Genomic DNA, 16,614 nt, shown 5'->3' on the forward strand with positions numbered 1-16,614 from the left:
GGTTAGTAATGGAATGGGAGACCTCTTAAGAAATCCCACTTACTGCTGCAAGAGGTGTTTTGGCTCACACCTCTGGACCAGAAACTGTAACAAATATCCATGTGTGGTTTCTATAGTCACTGTCCTATAGGTGGTGGTATTCCTGAGGTGATGATAATTCCTTACACTTGTATAGCACTTTTCTGGACACTCCAGTCAAAGTGCTTTCCAGGTAATGGGGATCCCCTCCACCACCACCAGTGTGCAGCCCCACCTGGATGATGCGACAGCAGCCATAGTGCTCCAGAACGCTCCCCACACACCAGCTCTCAGTGGGGAGGAGAACATAGTGATGAAGCCAGTTCATAGATGGGGATTATTAGGAGGCCGTGATTGGTAAGGGCCAATGAGAACTTTGGCCAGGACGCCGGGGTTACACCCCTACTCTTTTCGAGAAGCGCCCTGGGATTTTTAATGACCACAGAGAGTCAGGACCTCGGTTTTATGTCTCATCCGAAGGACGGTACCTTTTTACAGTATAGTGTCCCCATCACTATACTGGTGCATTAGGACCCACACAGACCGCAGGGTGAGCGCCCCCTGCTGACCCCACTAACACCTCTTCCAAAAACAACCTTAGTTTTTCCTGGGAATCTCCCATCCAGGTACTGACCAGGCTCACACCTGCTGTGCTTCAGTGGGCTGCCAGCTGTGAGTTGCAGGGTGATATGGCTGCTGGCTGATAAGTTAATTCGAGGTCCAGAATACAGCAGGGTCTGGACCAATGCAAAGGATTCGGTGCAGAACACTGTCACAGATAGCCAAATTCAAGTCTACTCCTATATTTTCGCTTAATGTGCCAGAGTATATAGTTTATATGGCAAAAAGACATAAGTAACTCTCCCTTATATGATAGTTGTATTCTATACAGTATTATGTAGTACTAATGCATTGGCTCTAAATTAATTTAAATAACATTGATCAACTTAAAGAAGCAACAGCAGTCTCAAAAACAGTAATCTAAAATAAGCAGCATGAATCCCTTCTCTGCATCCATCGAGTGTTTTCTCTCTCTGCCTCTGTGATTACCAAGTTGCACCGTAATGAAACGGGCAATAAAGCTGTCAGAGAGCCCTGTAAGGTCATTTCCAGTCTGCACAGACACAACTGGAAGTGTTCGTTATGATATTAAAACAAGGCCACACTGAGCCGCGTGTGCTCAGGTGGGGGGCTGGGAGGGGCTCTCTCTCTCTCGCTGGGTCCGTGCTCTCTGCCCGACTCTTCTGTGCTGCTCATTTGAAAGTTGACGGCGACGCGCTTCAGCTCAATTTCTTCCCACTCTGCTGTCGACTGGCCCGAATCTCAAGTCACAAATGACTGAATGTTAAAGTCGCAGATCTGCTACCCTAGGACACCAAAAGAGCCCCTGGCAGTGTTCATGACACCAGGAGTGGCTAAATTCGGCTTTGAGCTCGTGTAATTCAGTTAGCGATGTGATTTCACCCTTTTCCTCCTGATCTGCTGTGCAGTGGTGCTGCTGGGGCAGAGAGGGTAGGTGGGGGTTGTACTCTAGTGGTGTGTGATGAGAGCCCCTTCTGTATGGGGAAGTGCTTCAGGAAATGATTCTTTAGGATAAAAACTGGCTTGTGTTGCTGAACTGCCTCTAAAGAAAAGCTGCTGAAAAAACTTTCATCTAATTTGTAGTGCAGCACTCATTTTTAATTACTGAAGGATTATCCCACTGAAAGAAGTTGGTATAAAATAGACAATTCTCATTTCAAAACATTCTTCTTTCCTGTTCTGTATATGGGCTCACATAATGCAAAACATAATTTTTTTCTTAATATCATAAGCCCCCAAATCAACGGATAATGTTGGTATCTTTCCATCTCTTTATAAAGATTACATTTTTGTTCCTGGTATCTCCACTATACATCTCACACAAAATACAAAAAACAAAGGTTTGTTAAGGTTGCTGGGCTTTTTTCATCATTTTGTACATGGAGTGGCCTAGGTGTTTGAGATGGCATGGTGACAATTTCCAGTTTGTCTTCTGTTTAAGATGCTGGTCGTTGTAAAATGTGGGTGGGCTGCAGTGTAACACTAGCTTCAGGGATTAGTCACTGAAATACAGAAGAAACTGAACTGGCTGGAGTTTAGCTCTCATGCTTGACCAATCTTTCCTACTGGCAGCTCGAAAACGTGTTTCTTTGTTTCTCCTGGAATCAGACCTGGAGGCTCATGGGTTGATTAGCTTCGTCTACAATGCACGCTTTATACACCCACTCAGGTCAGGGCGGAGTGCATAAGATAGAAATGGCTAAATCCATCCTTAAATAAATTAGGTTCAATAAGATTTAGCCTGGCAGGGTTTTTATTTAGTCAAATCTGGAATGGCTTGTGCTGCCATATAGGGTCAAACGTCTTTTTTCCTGTGTGCAGAATTTCCCTGGGTGCGGAAGTCATTGATCACGAGTCCTTCCACAGCTGGGAGAATAGGCTGGCAAGAGAAAGAATGCAAACACTTGTGTTGTCTAGGAATAATATTCCCTCAGAATAAAAATTTGCACGATTTCCCTTGGTGCTTAATCTCTCATAAAATATTTACTCTTAGAAATAAATCTATACATTCTTGGCCTCTGCTTGGATTAAATGTAATTTGACAGGGGGCTGATAAGGGATGAAGCAGTGTTTGCACAAGAGGGTATTTAGCCCTCTCCGTACAAGCCCACCTGCCCCCATCCTGTTAGCGTCTTTCCCCTGAGACTGAGCTTAACGGTCTTCTAACGATCCGTCACTCTGGCCGGTGGGTGATGCTGCAGGAGAGAGAGACTTCAAAAGACGGGGAGAAGTATCTTTTATCAGCCTGTAATAGCTGTGGCTGGGGAATGCTTTGGAGGCTCGATAAGTAAAGTGAAACTGAATAATGCACCGCAGCTTTGAATAACTGTCTTTTTTAGCTGGGGGGGAAGATGGTTTTTCTCAGATGCACAACCTTCATATTTAACATGAAATTAACAAGCAAGCTCTCCTTCCCTGCCTCGCGCCCCGGAGCCATTTCTGAAGCGGCTGGTATTCCTTTATGTGGTGCTTTGCAAACGTATTAAGAGCCTTCCTGTTGTGTCCCATTTTGTTACGAAAGTTACGAAATGTTGCATCGACATTCCCTTAAAGTTCCGATTTTATACAAAACCTGAATGCTCCAACTGAAGGGTTCTACAGGTAAGATACGTTGCAGCGAAAGCCAACAAAAACTAAGAAGAAAAAAATTAAATACGTTGATTGCATACACCCCTATGAACTCAGTTTTTGATGTAAGCACTTTTGGCAAAAATTACAACTTCTTTCTGGGTCAGTCTCTTCCAACTTTGCGCACTGTCATAGTGTGATTTTTGCCTGGGTTTTTAGCACATTTGATGAAACTCCCAGATTGTTACGGGGTTTCAGTTTCAAGCTTTTCCACAGATTCTCAAAGAGGATTCATATCCGGACTTTGACAGGGACACTCAATGACATTCTCTTTCCTACTCCTAAGCCCCCCCAGTGTATGTTTGGCCTTGTGCTTTGGGTCATCGTCCCGCTGAAAGGTGAATTTTCACCCTAGTCTGAATTCATCAGCAGGACTGAAACAGGTTTTCTTCTGGTATTAACCTATACCTTTGCCATCTAGTTTTCCTTAAATCCTGCTGGATTTCCCCGTCTCTGCTGAGAAAAAGCCTCCCCATAGCGTGGTGCTGCCTGCACCATGCTTGACTGTAAGGATGGGGTTTCCTGGGTGATGTGCTGGTATTTGAGATGGATATTCCACTCTGCCATACGTGGCAGCTCTAAGGAGTGACCAGGATCTTGTGCATTTCAGTGACTTTATCCCTGACCTACTTTGAAAGCTGCTTTAACAGTCTTTCACGGTGACAGGTGTTTTCATTGCACACAGAGGCCACTCAGCACATCTGTGCCTCATTAATGTCATTTTGTGCACCTAAAGTAATTTCTGCCGCCTCAAAGTGTTTTAGTACTTATGCAATCGTGGCTTTTTCATCGTTCTGTCGTTATTGTTTGTCCTTCTTTCTTGTTGCTTTTTTTTTGCTTTGAATGTGCCGAGTTGTGTATATAACATATCGCTGCTTCAAAGTGTCATGAATGCAAGCTTTAAAGCAACAAAATGCAAAAACTGAGCAAAGGCCTGAATACTTTTGCAAGGCGCTGTACTGTATACAGGTATTCAGATTTCAAAACCAGTTCCAGTAACAGGTTTTTTTTTCCACCCTGCATGAGACCACATCTCACTCGGCGCCCCTGTAGTTCCTGAGTGCATGGTGCTTGTTCACAGGCGTCTCATTAGCCTTCTTCACTCCACCTACTGTGCTGAAACCTTTTTAATAGGTTGTTTAATGACAGGATGGTGCTGCCACTTTTTTCTTCTTTAGAGCAATGTAATTGTACTAGACTCTGTGTTGGGCTTTGTTGCCCCTGGTCCTCGAGAGCCACAATCTGGCCAGTTTTATGTGTCACCCACAAATCGCTAGATGTGAAACAGTTTTGTTTTGAGCGCCGAAGCGGTTGATTTGTTCAACTGACATCATCTGAAATGAACCCAGTGTTCCTGCTCTCAGGCACCACTGCTGCCTGTTTCTGAGTTCATTTAAATTAACTTGGGAACAGGCAGACCAATTCACTTACTAAATTGTTTAAAACACACTTGTGTTCCAGGTCTTTACAGATCTCTGGTCTGAGGGTGACTTGTCATGCTTGTGGCTCTACAGGACCAGTTGGTAGACCCTGTTATATGTTAATGGACCAAAAAAGCTGTTCTTGGGGATCAACTCTTCTCTAACCGAGCTACAGCCTGACAGTTTCTGTTAGGGGCACATCTGTCCTCTCCTTCTTCAGATCCAAGCTAACAGAGAATCGAAACTAACAGAGCACGACCTAAAAAACATGTGGAGGTGGGACTCATCACACATGGACTATCAAAAATGTGAGGCTTCTTGGCGCGAATAGGCTGACTGTTTTATTTCTGCTCTGCAGGAGTCTTTCTTCCACTGGACCTTCGGTGTGACAGAGCCAGACTGCTATGGGGCAATCGATGTTGACAGTGGGAAGTCCATCCTGTTCGTCCCCAAACTGCCTGAAAGTTACGCCACCTGGATGGGAAAGTATGTCCCCGCTTCTCAGAAGTTTGCTCTTCAGTCGGATGATTTCAGAGAATCCAATACGAAATATGATTAAGGAACTTGAAGAGAGCTCAGATTTCTGGATCTTTTTCTAATTGAAATCTTTCCGCTGATGTGGCACTGTTATTTCATGAGACTGTGTGGGCATTGTATAATTGCACAAGATACATACCTTATTTTTAGATAGAAGTAGAATTCCATTAAAAAAATGTGGTCTTAATTTTATTATGGAGACCTATAGAATCGTATTTGCAAGATTAATTAGCTTTTGAAATGAGCAGAACGGCTCTTTCAAACAATATTTCCCAACAGGTGTGCTGTGCTACAGTGGTGTGCCTTTAAACCTTAATGGTTGTGCTGCAGTACTTGGGAAAAGTCATGTAGGAGAAACAAAAATTGATATCTTAAGGATTATTTACTTATTCGTGTTGTGGTACAGCTACCATTTTGCACGTCTGGTCTATACAGAGGCCACACTCTTAAGATTGTACTTGTGGGACCTGTTTTAAGATTTAAGACTTAAGATTTTTATGCCTGACAGACATTAAAAGACAAAAATGTATGATAGGGGCTGAGCTGTTTTCATTTGATCTGTTTCTGCAAGAATAAGGCGACTACGCACTTTGATGCAAACTCAGATTAAACATTGAAATAAGTTTTTTTAGTAATATTAATCATTTATTTGGGACAGTGATGTGTGCGTGTAAGGGAAGTTAAAGTCTGCAGTGGTTTGGAAAAGGATGAGAAACACTGACATGTTGTCCAATATTCCAGTCCCTCTCAGGACTTAATTACTAAATTTAGAGATGCCAATTTAGTGGATAAACAGTCAATCAGCTGTGATTTCCAGGAGCTGTGTTTTCCGGGACTCTGTTAGGTGTTCCTCTACCTTTTTCCTCTAAAATTTGCCAGTACTTTGCACCGCCCATTTTTCTCTCAGTTCTGAAAGATTCCCAGTCCCTGCTGATCTGATATGGTGAGCACCACGCTTGACTGCTGGGATGGTGCTGAGTAGGTGATGTGTTGTGTTGGGTTTGCGCCAAACACAAAGGTCTGCATTTAGACAAAGTTCAATTTCTGTCTCCTGCAGGGCAGGACACATTTTTTGTGTCCTGCCACATGTCTGCATTATATGTCAATGAAGATTTAAGATGAGTTTTTTCATGCCACTTTCCCATACAGGCCAGAAGTGTGCAGGGACACATATTATATTGTCAGTGAGTGAACAGAGACTCCCATTTCAAACATACAATTTTGCAGATCTTTCAGAGTCACTTCTGCCTCACAGTGGCGTCCATGACAAGTCTCCTGCTTACCTGGCTTCTCTGTTTGAGATGGTGGCTCATTATATGTTGTAAATGGGTAGTATGGTGCACAGTCTACTTCCTAATGTTGGACGTCGCTGTACTAATTGGGAAAAGTAACCTCCTTCTGACCTTTGCCTCTTAAGCACTTCTTCCTTGATTTCCTTTGAAAGCTTCTTGGGTTTCATGATTCAAATGACACGCTTTTGCTTCAACTGTCTAAACAGAGAGGCAGGCAAGAGGTAATTAAATAAGGCGTGATTAATTAATTTCTGTTTTAATTTGAAAGGTGCATTGTTGACATCGCTCCAAGCCTATTCCTCGCTCTTACTTGTAATTAATTAACATGACGCCTGCCATTTTCCTTTCCATGACAGCAGAGCATGCAGTCTTACCTGTTGAGGTTTGGATACATTATGCAGATTTATTTAATTGTCCCAGAAGAAGAGTAGTTTCAAAGGTTCCATGCTGAAAGTATCTTCTGTACAGCAGAACACAAGCTGTCTGGTGAACAGAGCTTTTGACAGTGTTTTTGTGTTTTAATAAGCGACGAAGACAGTTGTTTATCTTGTTACTGGCTGTAGAAGCTTTGTGACAATTGTTGTAGATGTCAGCTGAGAGACATCTACATACATACATGTCAGGAAGAACGTGTGGGAGGAACTGTGAAAAAATACCCCAAAAGTCTAGGAGACCTTGCCTACTGCACTTTGTGCATTTTTAAAAGTAGTTTATAAAATAGTTTAACTGTTGTGGCTTTTTTAAACTCACATTTGAGTAAACTCCCAACTAAACTTTGAGTGGCACAGTTCATACTGTTAAGTTAAAGTTATGTACCTACTATAATGGCAGCAATAATGATAGAGTCTTTCACAAGTAGAGTGACAAAATGTTCTAGGTTTCAAGTGATGTTTAAACATTCAAAAGTGTAGGAAAGTTTGCAAAGACTGAAAGAAACATAAGGGATATTCACCTAGCAGATATAATTTCTTTAAAGCCTATATAAAAAGGATTATTTACATACCTAAACTTAGTTTCATGCATATTTACTTGACTAAAAAAAGAAAAATATATTCCCTACAGCTTATCTCTACCTATAAAGTCTCCAGATACAGTCCCTCCTCTAAAAATATTTTCTGACAGGCTGTTAATCCGCCCACACAGCTGCTCAACAAAGCAGATCCAGCAGCAGTCTTCCAGCACATCTTTGTTATTCCTGAACTATGTACAGTATATATATAAATATTATTTGTCTTGTTTTCTGTTAGCAATCATGTACATTTGTGAGGCGATGCTTTGCAAGGGGAGAAGAGGTGGCTGTCTTGCAGCTGCTTGGAGCTGAGGAGGATAATGATTTTGAGAGCAGGAACTTTTTTTCAAAAGGAATCTTATTTCCTGCATCAGGACGGCACTTTTAATTGACACCTCTGCGGGCCTGGATTAAGCTCACAAAAGCGATGTGGCACACGCAGTACCGATTAAAATAATGCGAACACCCACACAGCCGGGATCTGTTTAACTGATGTGCAGCAGCTTCAGTAAATAAAGGCTGTTCTCAAGCTCTTATCTTAGACCTCAACACAACAAACTTTAAACTGGATTAATTAATGTTAAGTGAGGGGTGAAATTTATCCCTTAGAATAGAGGGTACCAAAATGATTCAGCAAATAATTAAGTCTTCCAATTCATCTCCTACGATAGATGGCTCTGGTTGGAAGCAGCACTGTTGCTGAAACATTTAACATTTGTTAAATAAAATCTGTTTATGAGTACAGAGTGCATCCAGCTGACTACTCTCTTTTTATAGCTGTTTTTCTGGGCCGACCCTCTGTGATTTTTGGGGTGCGTGTTCTTTTTTTCTTCTTCTGGAAGTAGAGTCCCAATGTCTTTACCTGGGCAAGACATGCTGTTAAGTCTCATCCCTGCCAAAGGGACTGTGATATCTCTGAGCTCTGCCCAGTGCTGGGAGGACTTTAACAGCAGTCTGGTCTCCTTAAGGCCCCCAAGGAGTTGGCTGACTGGTGAGAGTTTTGTGGGTCTTCATTCTGATCACTTAGAAGGGTCTTCAACGTCTGCTAATTAAGGCTTGTTTAATTCTGCTCGTTAACAGGATCCATACCCGGGAGCACTTCAAAGACAAGTATGGACTGCACGAGGTTCACTACACCAGCGATGTGAGTCAGCCCCTTCGAGTTTCCCTTCTTTACACCATTTTATTTTTAATTTCCTAAAGACATATCAGAGAGGAGCTCTCATTAAACAGTGGGGTGACAGGCTCTCACGCTTCACTTGGCTTGGATGCATAACTGTAATTTCCGATTCTGCATGCCGAGCGGAACCAATGAGCTCATTGACGTGGAAAGATCACACGGTGTTTCTGTTGTCCCTGGGTGACACTGTCACCTCCAGTATGCACTGCCTCCTTAGTAAAATAATTTGTAATTGAATATTGTTGCTGGCAGCTTGTCAGCAAGGAGGGAGAAGAAATAAACAAAACAAAGCGAGGCTGTTAATTAAAGGCACACTGAAAGCAATTGGAAATATTTGAATAAACAAACTCGGATCTGGAAGCAAAATGCTTGGGGATCGGGGCTTTTGTGCCCATAGGAGATGGTGTCTGTCTTCCAGATGGCAGGTTAAAGTTGTACAGATATTCTGGGAACACTGCTAAGACACTGGCATCTCTTTTCCTAAGGGCAGCAGAGCTACCGATCCAGGATCCAGGATTCTCCAGCTAACTCCACTATATTAACGCACCTGTCAAGATCCAATCCAAAAGTATTGGGCCAGCAAAGACGAAGCCGTTATTTTTGCTTTGCAATCAAGCAATTTATATTTATGATCATGAGATAACATGAATGATTCGTACAAGGATATACATTAAAAACTAAAATATACTTCATGATACTTTATGGCACTCATTACAAATTTCAGAGTGGAAATGTTTAGTTTGAAACATGTATTAGATCACTCTCATGATCAACCAATAGGAACTGCTTGACAGTAAAGCAAAGTAACAGTTTTTCCATTCCCAGTATTTTTGCAGGACACTGTAAATCTCTTTCGCTCTTCCCTGTTTTCAGCTGTTATGCTGCCTGGGGGGGACAGTTGTGTTTCTACTGGAGCAGAGGAGGCTGTGGTCTAGTCAGTGGTTTGTTTGTTTTGCCTTCCACTTCCGGATTTGTGACCTGCAGCAGAATTTATAGCATAATGTTAAGCATACATGCTCCTAAAACCCTGAAGAGGGCAAAACATGGTGGCCGCCGATATGAGTTATTGAGTTGGTTTTTGTAATATGTAATTTTTTATGTCTGTCTGTGTTGGTAACACTCAGGCACTATTATAATACAGTGGAATGTTCCTTTCAGTAGTGTATGGTGTTGCTCTAAGGTTTTCCTGTTGAAATACTTTACCCTTAATGTGTGACAGTCCCTTGGTTACGTGTAAGGTACAATGAATGAAACACAGATACCAAATAACCCATATAATCTATGCATAGAAGGTGAGGATGCGATGAATCGCAATAAGGCAAGAGGAGGTAATTTTGTCCATTTTAACCCATTTGGTAGTTAGTAGTTCATGGATCCAAGGATCTCATGCAGCTGTTTCTTGAAAGCAGCCAAGTTAACGACATTGACAGCTTTTCTTGGTTGCTTATTCCATACTCCCAGAACACTTTGTGTAAAGCAGTGTCTCCTGTTCTGGATTTCAATTGCTAGGACGCAACAGGAAATCTCCGGTTCACAATTCTCTGATTACTTTGTGCAGCTCGTTGTTTGACTATTAATTAAAGGACCCAAGTATTTAAAATATGACTGAAAGATAGATTTTAAACCAGTCTTAGTATGTCCATCCCTAGTAAACGTTGGGAATATTCCTCTAAAGCCTGTATGTGATGTTGTCATTTACTGTGAGGTTTGAAAATAGTGAGGTTGTTTGAAATTTGGAACATTAAGGGTGTGAGTTGAACTACAGGTCACATCAGGCCTATGCAATGTGCCAGCATGGGGTTGATTCACGTTTTAGTATCTCTAGCTAATCTTCCTTGTATTATTACAAGGATCACATTTCATACTGACATAAAATATTAATGAGTCTGCCTGGAAGGCAGAAAGGTAAAATTTAAACTGAAGGCAGATGACAGAATTTGGGCTTTTATGAATACTTACCACAAGAATTTGAAAAATTTTTAAACCACCTGCTAATTTCTAGGGATCTCTTGGTTTAAATCTTAGTTTCTTTGTAGTCATTTGTAATCGGTCAGATTTATACAGCTGGAATTAACATGCAATCATGTACAGTTTGTCTTTTTGATCAGAGAGTGTGAACTGGTATGCTGCCCTGTATTACTCCTTATTCCTTAAAAAAGACATTGGCAGTCTGAGGTCAGGTATTGTGGGGGTCAATTATAATTGTGCATGCAATGAGGAAACACATTTTGTCAATGAGGATGGAAATAATTCTAGATGCTCCCTGCTGTGCTGAGATTTATTAATGCAAATAGTACTAAAATTGTCAGCCTTATCATTATTCAAACTAATCCACACTCAGGTTTAGGATGCATTGATATTCAATAAAGATAAACAGTTAATACACTCATACTCCCATGATAAAAGGCCAAATAAAGAAAAATCAATAAGATTAATAAAGAGATGTTGTATAGCAATACTTAAATCGACTTCATTTTATGTTGTGAAAGCAGACCTGACACTTATCTCTCTTAGAGATTTTAGATGGTATCTGCAGTTAGGATATCTTCGTTGTTATATAAAAGCTGCATCAGGGACCTGTCATGTTAAAATTTGACCTGCACAGAGTGATGCTGAGGTTAATCTCCTGGGACCTGAGGATGTTGGCTCACCTGTCTGGTTAGCTGGAAAATGCTGTGAAGAGTTAGTGGTTTAGAATGTAACAAGTATGGCAGACTATTAAATCTACAGAAACACTCCACTGACTCCTTGCTGGAGTTTTTAGGACCCTGTTAGCATGGAGAACTGTGGAGTAACCAAATAATATGCCAACATAGTGGAGACTTTTAAATAGTTGTGGAAGCCTTGCGTTTTGAGATTTATGTGTTGCACCTTGTAAGAATTATACATTCAGGCATATACATTCTGTTTGGACAGTTTTTCTGCTGTATTTTTTTTTGCCAGACTGCAATCCCATGATCACCTAATATAGGTAAAGCAGACTAGCTGCTGTTTGGTATGCACTGAAGCAGTTTACGTCTTGCATAGCTGTTAACCTACATTGCACAGTACTACAAAGCAGTAGTAACAGTGTAACCTGACACTCATTTTACTCTAAGGTACGCAAAAAAGTTCATTTTAGGTAGGCTATTTCAAACTTCCAGGCTGTTCCATGCTGTGTCTGTTCCTCTGCAGCACAGGATTGGCTGTTACAGAACACTCCAGCCTAGAGACTGCGGGCAGCTTTTCAGTGGAACAATTCTGGGTACTTTGGGGTCTAGGAACTTATCCTGAAATCCTGTGGAGGGCACAAGGGGAAGGGAAGGTCACTCTTAATTGTGACTTTGTGTTCAGCACACTGTAGGACAGACGAGCAAGTCAAGTGAGCTCTGCCGGGGTTTTTTCATCCCAGGAGCATCTCGGCCCTTGTAGTTACTAAGCCCGATCTCTGGCTAGACAGGTTCTCTGCGTCAGATTGAAATCTCTCTCCCTGACAGGTTTTGATCTTGCCAGGTAAGCATCTCGTAACAAGGGTGCTTGACAACTCGCAGATCAGAATTCAGATGTGGCTGCGGAGCTGAGCAAAAAACTTGGCCTGTCTCTTCAGGTGGCGTTTCGAAGGAGGGAGGGTAGCTGAGCTGGCTGTATGATCAAGCAACACCTTGAGGGTGCTTGTGGCTCCTAAGGGGCTGTAGGGAAGGAAGGTCAAACATGAGCTTCTGAAAACAAAGACGCTTTCCATCTTTTTTTTGCACTGGGTTTGATTATGACATTCTGTTGTCTGTTATACATATGTTATAGGTATCACTCATGGACATCTTGTAAGTTTTTTCTCTGTGCAGTTTTTAATTAATTTAGTTCTTTGTGTTCGGACCTTTCAGACCAGGTTGTTTTCTTTATCTTTCGTCATCTATCAAAGTCTTCCAGGAAAGGAGAAAGGGAATTTTTGCAAACAATTATCTTTACGTGGAAAACAAAAATCAATATACCTTGAAGTGTCAAGTGTGACTAAAGCAAATAAATGTTCGGATTCTGCCTAGTTCATCATGTGAAAGACTGGGCTCATGTCAGACTCTGTATTCATAAATTATGAATGACAAGATTGTTTATTGGGAAGGTGAACAGCCCTGTTCTCATTCATCAATCTCCATTGACTTTTTGCTGTAATATAATTGTGAATGGTGCCTAATGCATTTAGCAGTCTATGTGCTTATTGATGTATTCCTCTTAAAACAGATTTCCAAATCAATGGGCAATATATTATGATACATTATAGTACGAGAGAATTTAAAGATGAAAGTGAAATGAAAAAAGTGTCAGGTTCCCCTTTATCTACAGTCTAAGTTTGTCACAGTCAGTCAAATATATTTTGTCTAGTATATTATAAATAAGGCAGCCAAAGAGATTTCTCACATCCACTAAACAGTGTTCATTTTTACTTTGGAAGAATCTGTATTTTCCTTAAGCAGCAAAGGACAAAATTATCAAGTTAATGCTATGAAAATGTCAAAGCTTATCTGAATTTGAAGGCAAGGCTTTTAAAGAGATTAATTTATTATGTTTTCCAGTTAAAAGCATTTTCTCATTTTCTTGTGCTCCTTGATGCAAAGAGAGGAAAAAACCCTTTGCTGACATGTTCAAACTTTGTTTTCAGTCCAAGTTTGATCAAAATTGTAATATTTTTGTACAATACCGTTGCTGGCATTTGATGAAAACATGTTTTATAGATTAACTTGTATTTTTATTTGGTTTTTAATTATTGTAAACACAGTTTAATCTTGGCTTTTGAAAAATGCAGTGCTGTGGTTTTCGGAGGGTTGTGTAAGTGTGTGTGCCTCATGAACTTCAAATATGTATCACTGCCAGCAGGCATCAGAGAACACTTGTAGCCACCTCTGCAGTGGTCTCAGTAGGTAACACAGGCCAGGGCAGGAATATCTTAGTGTGATTCCACCATCAGTAGATTGCCTGGGCTCTGTGATCATGGGTTTGAGCCTGGGTCATGTCACTAGTGGGCTGTGCCCAAGGGTGATGTAATTGGTTAAGAAAGGTGACAAGTGAGAGGAGACCTTTCAGCCCATCTAACCTGCTTGGCCGTTGATCCAAGGATCTCATCCAGCTGTTTCTTGAAAGAAACCAGGGTATCAGCTTCAACAACATGGCTGGGTGGCTTGTTCCACCCTCCTACCACACTTTGTGTAGAGAAGTGCCTCCCGGGCTCTAATCTATTCACTTCCACACTCTCAGCGACACAGCCTCCTCGGTGTGCCTCTGCCTCTGTTGTCTCTGAGTCTCTGGTAGTGACATGTTCAGAGGCGAGGGGCTCGAAAGTGGGCGGGTTGGAGGAGAGTCTGCCCACACTTCTGATTCTTTCCTGTGTGTGACCGCAGGGTTCATTGCTGTGAACCGACACAAGAAAAACACACAACTCACTTTTCTGACTAGAGTGGGTTTAACACATAACGGGCTATTCTGAATTACACAGAGATCCTGGAGGAAGTGCATTTGAGTATAGTCCTCGAGGAAAACGTCTGAAGCTGCCCGTCAGCTCCAAAACTGCATTTCAGAAATCAATATTTCACAGACTTAATATATATATAATGCATGACAAATGAAAAGTCGTTAACATTTTTACATTGAATAGCCCTTTAACCTTTAAGGGACATTAACCTGTCAATAAAAGCACAGTAACCTTCAAGCTAATTGCTTTATGTTCCCGGTTCTGATTTATCTTCTGAAAAAAAAAGAAATGCCCGTGTTATATTTCTCTTAAATTCTCTGTTCTTCAGTTGTTTTTGAGAATGTATGTTGAGAGACATTTGGTTCTCTTTTAGACCGTATTATGTGGAGTTTAGACGGTAATCTGTTCGGGAATCTTTGAACCTCCAGGTACAGATACTGGAAAGCAGATTCAGGGCTGTTGAAAGTATTAGACAGCAGTGAGAATGGACAAGAGAGGATAAAATCAGCTGGCTTTTACCTTCTCATTTCATTGGAATGCATTTGAGGTGGTGCCAGCTAAAGCAGTTCCTGATTGAAAGAATTTTAATTTTTACAGATCCAGAGTCTGGGCAGTCAAAAAATTATGCAGCCTGCAAGCACCGGGGAAAGCAGTACAGCAGCACAGTGTCCTTCATAGCAGAATCAAAACCTTATCCGTCAGGGTAGTACCCTTGCTGTTAAAGAATTAATTTGAAAATGTAATTCCCATACAAAACAAGGTGAAAAGAAAACCAAACAAACTCTGGAGGGGTAATCTGAAATCAGCAGTACCAAGCTGGGAAAGTTAAGACGCAGACAGGAGGCAGCAATCCTCTCTGTCAACAGACTCCGGCTCTTGTTAGGAACGGTGCCTTTGCACATACTAATGAGCAGCTGATGCTTGGGTGGCACTGGCTTGGAAGTCAGCGCCTTGCCTCGTTTAATATTCAGGGGCTAGTTCCTCTTCGCATCTGGTGTCGCTTTTGTAAGACAGTCCAGGGGATTAAACAAAGTCTGAGCGAAGGGAGATGATTGTCATTAGTTGAAATTCATCTAGCCGGTGGCTCGTGGCGATCTGTTTATGGGACTCTGGTATTGTGGTGGGGTGGGGGGGGGCGATAAACACGGGATGATAACCGTGAGCGCGACTCCAGTACGCCCCATTGAATGTGGATCCTCCGTCCAATCCACAGAGCGCATCGAGGAGTCCCAGCACTCGGAGCTTATAATTAGCAGCCTGAGTGTGGGGATGTTCATATGCAGCAATCTGCCACAATCGCCTGTGGAAAGACACAGCTACCCTGATCAGTAATTAACAAGCCACCCAGCTGCCCACAGCGAGCTTGTGGAAAATGAGCAAATCTGGACTGCTTAGTCTTTTTATTGCAGTGCTCCTCTAATGACAGAGGCACACTGATGGCTAGCGTCCGAGTATGCCATCCACCTGTTCCATACTCCCCCAACCCTTTGGGTAAACCCTTTGCCTGTTCTCGGTTTTAAATGCGCTTGCACCTAGTTTCCACTTGCTTCTTCAAAGCTCTGCTCTTACATCAGCAGGCTTTTCGTGTTTTTCTCACTTTCTTGTGTGGATCAGTGAATGCTGTGCTCTTCTCTCATTTTATATTCTCCCGTGTCCTTGGAGTCTGAAGTTTTTAGGTGCGGCACCAAAAATTTGCCGTTTTCCCAGTCTCTGTGCGAGCCAGACTTTAAGCCAGTTTTTAGTAATAAGCTGTGGCTTTCACCTATAAGCAGTCGATTGTGCTGTCAGAGGTAGAACATTTGGTATTTTTTAGAAGATATGTATGTGAAAGGAAAGAAAATCCGTACTGTACAAGAATACTGTAAACATTGAAATTCTTGCTCTTTCTAACAGGAGAGTTTGTGCACCCTCTAAAACCCATCATTGCTTACTTAAGGTTCCACCTAGATGCCCTTACATCTGAGCAGTGAGCCTCTTCTCATAACCTTCTCCAACAGGAACTTAATCATCAGATGTTGTTTATTTTTTTCCATAACAAGCAAAAATCTCTCTTCCACAGTAGTGTTATATGACAGCTGTGGAGTCACATTTCGGTATGATTGCGATACGCATCGCTCATTTTTTTCATTTCCATCAACAGAGAAAGCTCAAAATAATCCTAATACATTTGGGGTTTGGATTAGTCTGTAGCACGTTTATTAATATCTCTTTGCTACTGCTTACTGCACTCTTTTAGTTTCTTTGTCAAATTCTTAAAGTGTTATTAAGCAAAAATAATTTGGATCATATCTTTTTTTTTACATTAGTCCTCGCAAAAAGATGGTGAACATTATTGGTTGACACCATTTTAGCAAAGTGAGTTTTAACAGCTCAAGATCTGTTTTGAGTTCCCTTTCAGAGGAAATGTTATTTTCACTTCTTATTGCAATTTGATGTACATCATGGACTGCTGGGTAGCAAAACTTGTCTTCTGAAATGTTGCTGTCTTTGTTCATCTTGAGACATCC

General features: G+C 41.6%; 1 protein-coding gene across 1 annotated transcript in view; it reads left to right on the top strand.

The window, feature by feature from the left end:
- pepd (peptidase D) overlaps window positions 1-16,614 on the top strand; it is a 113,870-nt gene that overhangs the window by 6,575 nt on the left and 90,681 nt on the right. The window contains exons 3-4 of the mRNA XM_015368217.2: window positions 5,008-5,135; window positions 8,568-8,631. Coding sequence (XP_015223703.2) covers window positions 5,008-5,135; window positions 8,568-8,631 — 192 coding nt within the window. The remainder of the gene's footprint in view (window positions 1-5,007; window positions 5,136-8,567; window positions 8,632-16,614) is intronic.

Source organism: Lepisosteus oculatus, chromosome 20 (genome assembly GCF_040954835.1).
Source record: "Lepisosteus oculatus isolate fLepOcu1 chromosome 20, fLepOcu1.hap2, whole genome shotgun sequence".
Taxonomy (NCBI): domain Eukaryota; kingdom Metazoa; phylum Chordata; class Actinopteri; order Semionotiformes; family Lepisosteidae; genus Lepisosteus; species Lepisosteus oculatus.